The 6,376-nt window shown below is 36.5% G+C and overlaps 1 protein-coding gene across 3 annotated transcripts; it reads left to right on the top strand.

Annotated features, from left to right (window-relative positions):
• Positions 1 to 5: 5 nt before the first annotated feature.
• leng9 (leukocyte receptor cluster (LRC) member 9) lies at positions 6 to 6,360 on the top strand. Of its 3 annotated transcripts, XM_058747642.1 has the most exons (8): positions 187 to 356; positions 506 to 597; positions 2,154 to 2,244; positions 2,457 to 2,587; positions 2,672 to 2,829; positions 2,908 to 3,076; positions 3,605 to 4,476; positions 5,783 to 6,360. In XM_058747642.1, exons 1-8 carry the CDS (start codon positions 337 to 339, stop codon positions 5,819 to 5,821), a joined length of 1,572 nt encoding a protein of 523 aa, XP_058603625.1. In that variant the 5' UTR covers positions 187 to 336; the 3' UTR covers positions 5,822 to 6,360. The 3 variants fall into 3 exon arrangements, with proteins under 3 accessions (XP_058603624.1, XP_058603625.1, XP_058603623.1); XM_058747641.1 differs by lacking the exon at positions 187 to 356 and adding an exon at positions 6 to 103 and having other exon boundaries at positions 3,605 to 6,360; XM_058747640.1 differs by having other exon boundaries at positions 190 to 356; positions 3,605 to 6,360.
• Positions 6,361 to 6,376: the final 16 nt, after the last annotated feature.

The raw sequence follows: 6,376 nt of genomic DNA, 5'->3' as shown, positions 1-6,376 counted from the left end.
CCGATATTTATAATGCTTTGGCCGAAAACTACAATACCCAGTAGAACCCCAAGACTTAACACCGGAAGTGTACTTTGTGAACATTGCCCTAGGAGCACAGCAAGTATGTTTGACAATAATAAACACCTATATTATAATATATACAGTAAATGTTACATCCAATATAAACAGTATGTTCATAAGGTTACATACATTGTTTCATTAGTGTGTGTGTAATGTATTTGTTTATCAATCATTCGCGCAGTTTGTAGGCTAACGATGAGTCATTTGAACCAGATGGTGCAATCTTGTATATGTTAACATTAACAGTAACCAGTCAACTTCGAACCTAGTTTTATGATTCACTGTGACTTGAGGTAGGCTGGTTCACGCTCTCCCCTATTATGCCAAAATGGTTTTTACATAATATTTCTTTTTTTGTCTTACCGACTACAGTACAGCGTAGCAAAATGGTTATGCTTAGGTTGCCTTCTAAATTACACTAAATGTAACTTTTTTGTTTCAGTGAATCTCTGTTAAAGCTGTCAAATATGGCATGTGAGGAAACGAGAACTGAGGAAAACCTGACAGAGGATTCAGACAGACAAATCCACACAGGTAAGACATGTATGACATTTATTTACACTTAAATGAGTTACATTGTCATCGATAAATGAAGTGAGTTAAATACAAAAGGCTGTATTTTAATTCTAAAGGTTATAAATTCTTCACAGCTTATGAGATGTAGTGCTAGTAAATCATTGGTCTTTTACGACATTTAGTCATTTTAAGTAGTTTCAAATACATTGCTTAAAAATGAGCTGAAATGTACAAAGTTATCTAATTTGATGTTAATAAAACATTTTGGTCAACGCCTTTAACAAATACCGTAGAGGTGGAGGCTATAATGCAAATGACCTGAAGGTGGCAGTGAAAAGCCTTTTCATATAATTATCTATAATTTCTAGCCAAGTATAGGTTCGTTTTGTACAGAATTGCTGTAGGCTTACTGTAAGTGCAGAGTAGAGAATATAAAATTCACAAAGAGAGGTCTGCTTCCACACCACTAGTCCTAGTAAGAGCACTTACAAGCCATCATAGTGCTATTTTCAGTTAAAACCTCCTGGTCCAACAGCTTCCTAAAGGGACATTTGTGCTGTGTTGAAGCCCCCAAATTGTCATTTGTTGTTACATGGAGAGATTTAGGATATAGTATGCACCTACCTTTCAAGCAACGTATCCCTTTGTGCAGATTACATGTAGGCCTACACTACCATTTCAAAGTTTGGGGTTGGTAAGGTATTTTTAATGTTTGGAGGTCTCTTATGCTCACCAATGCTGCAGTTTATTTGATCAAAAGTATTGTGAAAAACATATAATTATGAAATATTATTACAATTAAGAATAGCTGTTTTCTATTTTAATATATTCCTGTGATGGCAAAGCCACATTTTCAGCATCATTACTCCAGTTTTCAGAAATCATTCTAATATGCTGATTTGCTGCTCAAGAAACATTTCTTATTTTCAGTTTTGTGCTGTTTAATATATTTGTGGAAACCGTGATACATTTTTTTCAGGATTCTTTAATGAATAGAGGGTTCAAAAGATCAGTATTTATTCAATATAGGAATCCTTTGTAACATTATAAATGTGTGTAAAAGTTATAATGTGTCCTTGCTTTATAAAAGTATTAATTTCTTTTTTTTTTTAATCCTATCTACCCCAAACTTTTTTTATCAACTTTTTATTGTTTTTTTTTGTTTTTTACAAACAACATCCATTCAAAACAACAAAAAACAAAACAACAACAGACATCCTCTATATAATCCAGTACTTTAGAAAAACTACCCCAAACTTTTGAATGTTAGCATAGGTTTGTTTATTATGCCACAGCAGGTGTGTAAATGTGTGGGTGGTGGGTGGAGTTAAAGACATTTGTTGAAACATGCTGCACTGAAACAGAAATTTGCCTCAGACTTATATTTTGTCCATCGTAAACTTACCTGTTTTGAATACCACCATTTACATCATGCTACATCACATCTACCTTAACTAATCTGAGAGAGCTTAACTTTTATTGTACCAGTAGTTATACATTAACTTTGTCTTGTGTTATCAGTCAGTGCATGAATGTATTCATATATCTTTTTCCTCCCTTTCCCTTCATACCAGATGAGATGAAACAAGAAACTAGCCAAAACATTTGTCAGCACTTCCTCTTGGGCAGATGTCATTTTGGAGACAGATGTCGACTGTCTCACAGGTCTGTCAGTCACTCTGGATGGCGATGGTAGAGACTCAACTGGTGAACTAACCTCATGCTAGACATGATTTATTATCTGGATATTTTCATTTCAACAGCAGTTGGCACAGTGTCTTGTAGTTGCTGTAAAAGATGTGGAATTTGTTAGATCTTGGGAATGTTCATTGAAGCTTAGTGGATAAATAATGCATTGCTTTTTCCTGACTTCACAGTGTACTTGACATCCCTCAAACCACACACTCAGAAGAAGATGATACAGCCATCACAGAAAAGCAGAGCAAGACCCGAAAAAACAGAAAAAAGAAAAATGCAGAAAAGCAGCATATAAGGAATGAGAAGGAAGGTGTGTTTATAGAAATAAGTGCAGAGGTACATTACCTTCCAAATTCATATTTCAGGTTTACAAATAGATACCTTTCTGTCTCAGGGTGTAAGAAGAAGCCACGCATGCGTACAGCCGACGATGTCATCTCCAGAATTATATGGGACTCCTCAGTGGACCCAGCTGATTTTATAGTCGGTCACCTGGACCGTTTCCTTGGGGTGCTGGAACGCCCATTCTCTGACTTCTCATGGGACGCTCAGGTGTGTTGCATCAGCACTAATATGATTCATTACCATATATCTTATATGGTCGTAAGCCTTAACACTGTTCTTCATTAGGTATGTGACTGTGACTTCTCTGAGGAGCTGGCTCTCCCTCGTCATAGGATCCAGTACTTCAGCTACAAGGGCCAGCGGGTGTGGGATAGGGACAGTCGCACTGACAGGGTGTTCGGTTCAACGGGGCAGACTATTTTGCCCCCTTTTGGTGGTGTGAATCAGCAACAAGGTGAGTGACAGTATTATTTTGGCTGGGAAACAGGTTGTTTATTGGAAATTGGTTATTGCGTCAATGCCATAAAGAGTGTCCACAACAAAGAAAATTACACATATTTAAAAATCTAGTTTAAACCACATGTTATTAGTAATTCTGTGTTTAATAATTTCTTCTTTTTTTTTTTTTTGGTGTGTTGGTTGAACAGTGGATTTTTTTTGCTCACCATATGACAAATAAAATAACTTAGTAAAATAATAAAAGATTATAATGAAGTAATTAATACGTTTTTTTTTTGTTTTTTTTTAATGAAGCCTTTTCTTCAATATTGTATTAAGACTTTATGTCCCAAAGCATATATCCTAATGAATTTTAATTTATTAAAAACACACTCATGATAGAAAAGCTGTTTTAGAGTTAATGAGTTGTATCTTTAATTTAATATTTCAATATTATACGATTTATTCTATAATAAATAATTTTACAGTATTAATTTAATATAATACTATTTATCTTAATTTATTGGAATTATTCAATTCTCAGACAATTTAGCTGACACTGAACAACACGAAGAGACCACCAACACGACAGATGACCAAGAGCAAGCGACTGAAGAACAGGATGATGGTGGAGCTACAATTACAACAAATAAACAAGAGCTGGGAGATGTTGTAGATCACTCATTTACCGAAAATGCTGAAGACGATATTTTACTTTTGCAAAAAGAATCTGCACACAAAGACCAAAACACATCAGCTGCTGAAGATTTGAACCAGTTGGCAGAGGAGTTATCCATCGCTCCGAAAGAGGAACAGAATGAAACAGTGGAAGAATGGAAGGACAGCTGGGACGGAGAGAGGGGTACAGAAGCAGAGCCAGAATCATCCTTACCACAAGAACCTCGGTCCAACCGTCCTCCTCCACGCAAAGCCACCCACTTCATCTGCTTCCGCGTGGACTCTCCCGCTGCTCTCCAGGCCTTCCAGCGTATTCAGAAAAAGGTTCTCTCCCAGCTTCCTCAGTCAGAGCCGCTGTGGGTGGACCCTACAACTTTACACGTCACTCTTTCCTTACTTGTCCTGAAGGGCCCAGAGGAAGTCAGTGCTGCTGCTGAGCTCCTGCATACCATAATCAGAAACTCCCACAAACCCCCTATTTCTGTGTCTTTCACCCCCAAACTAAAGCACTTTAATGGGACTGTTCTCCACGTGGCCCCACAACCCCTGTCAGATATCCAGAATCTGAATTCCCCTCTCCAAGAAGTCTTCAAGGAGAAGGGCTGGCTACACCGCCATTCCCGATGCCCAACGTACCATCTTACCCTGGCCAAATCGCAGAAGCCCATGACAGAGAAGATGTTTGAAGGGATAGGGACTGTTAAACTCGCCAAAGATATCAACTTCGGCAAGCTAGAAGTAAATAAACTCTATCTTTGTGTGAACAGTCATACAAACACAGAGAACAGTTTCTATCAGGTAGTATGTGTTGTGCGGTTGCCCAATGTGTAAAAGTGCCTGGTTATGTAACATCTGAACTCGGGGTTGATGGTTAATTACCACATCAAATACTTTATATATTTAAATTAAAAATTTTAATCATGTACTCCTAAAATGACTCCTTTCCAATCCCTGATGTTTAGACACAGGTTTCCCAATGAACACTGTAAAACCTGATAAATTAAGAATACTCAAAACATTTGAGGAAACTTATTGCCTCAAAACATTTGAGTAAACGAACTCAATTTTTTTTAAGCTAGTATAGCATAAAATTTTTATAACGAGTGGGGTGGGGCTGAGAGCCATGGGAGCCAAGCCAAGCCTCATTTCCATGATCCCACCCCATTCATCACAATGATAATTATATACAACTTGCTTCCATAAACAGCACATTCATTCAGATCTTTATAGTTAAGTGCTAGTTAGCAACAACACACTGGCAAATGCTAATGTTGTTATCCAAAACACTTGCATGTAAATAGTCAAACAACATGCAGTATATATAGTCTTTAAGTTTTGCTGTCCATCCTCAACCTAACCACAGGCTCTACTCTTCACCACAACGGTAACACTACAAAACCAACATAACAGAAACCTATGTAAATCCTAACATAACACAACATTTAAGTACTAATTTATGTCTCTTTTTGTTAATCTTGTGCAAAAACTCACAAAATAACATTTAATTTCTACATTTATTTTCCTTGTTGTCTGATGCAAGGCATGCTGGGAACTAGAAAACACAATCATTTTAAGTTCACCTTTCTACAACTACATTTTGAGTTTACAGAACTTATTTAAATTAAGTCCAATGAACTTTCATTAAATGAAATGAGTTAATTTCACTCAAATAATAATTCATTTCACTGTTCGGTTTTACAGCGAATGACTGCTTATTTTAAATGTAATAGTTGCAAAAGCAAGGAATTTACGCATTTTAAAAATGTTTACAATAATTTCTATAATGTCTATATCATCTCTGTTGCAGTAAAAAACACTGTTCTATTTTATATCTTTATATTCTCTCTTCAAAAACTCAAATTTTGGATAACACAAGCATTTGCGACAATGAAAGTTCTTTATGTTTTAGTTATCTTACATGTACAGTAGTCATATTTCAGTGTGGAAGCAAAATTAAATTGAATGGCCAAAGAACTGAACAGCTTTGACAGTTGAATTTGATATTATTTTTTATTTTTGTGTGTATTTGTTTACCCTCTCTTAGGTAAAGACACACAACATTCACCTTAAATGTACCTGGTAATTTCTTCTTTTCCTGTTCAGTCATTCATTGTAAGATGTTGCTAAGTGACTCAGTGCAAGGCAGTATTTTTGGATCGGTAATCAAATTGGATGTGAGGGTGAGTGTGTAATTTTTTATTGAAAGTGGACTGGATATAAATAAGTAATTTACCATGTATTTCAACTCTGTTTTTATAGCACAAGCTCTCAATTATTCAACATCAAACAAACAACTCTGAACAGCTGTACATTTAGACCCTGAAATGTCTTGAGACCATGAAAGTAAATCAAACTAAATGACATGTTTTATGGATATTTTTTTTTGGCACGCGTGTTACAGTAGCAGCTCTGTCTGAGATGTGAGCAAGGAAGTCTTGCATACATAACAACATTTTCTCTTTCCTCATGCACACTACACATATATGAATGCTTGTGCAGTCTCTTTCTCTCCATCCCTCCCTCCTGTGCTTCTCCGTCCAGCACCCCTCCCCCATCCTCACTTGCTTTCTCTTTCAGTGACACAGAAAAACCAACACCACCCTCCCTCTCTCATGCATTCATACCCCCAACCCCATAC

The sequence above is a fragment of the Onychostoma macrolepis genome, chromosome 16, assembly GCF_012432095.1.
Source record: "Onychostoma macrolepis isolate SWU-2019 chromosome 16, ASM1243209v1, whole genome shotgun sequence".
Lineage (NCBI taxonomy): Eukaryota > Metazoa > Chordata > Actinopteri > Cypriniformes > Cyprinidae > Onychostoma > Onychostoma macrolepis.
Note: the sequence above shows the minus strand (reverse complement) of the source record. Positions and strands in the feature narration are given on the sequence as shown.

What these genes read in the sequence shown, in the direction of transcription:
- leng9 (XM_058747640.1), top strand. Translation starts at nt 337, where the DNA reads ATGATTCACTGTGACTTGAG. An exon ending in ATGATTCACTGTGACTTGAG is followed by an intron (nt 357 to 505) that starts GTAGGCTGGTTC and finishes TTTTTGTTTCAG; the next exon opens with TGAATCTCTGTTAAAGCTGT. An exon ending in AGACAGACAAATCCACACAG is followed by an intron (nt 598 to 2,153) that starts GTAAGACATGTA and finishes CCTTCATACCAG; the next exon opens with ATGAGATGAAACAAGAAACT.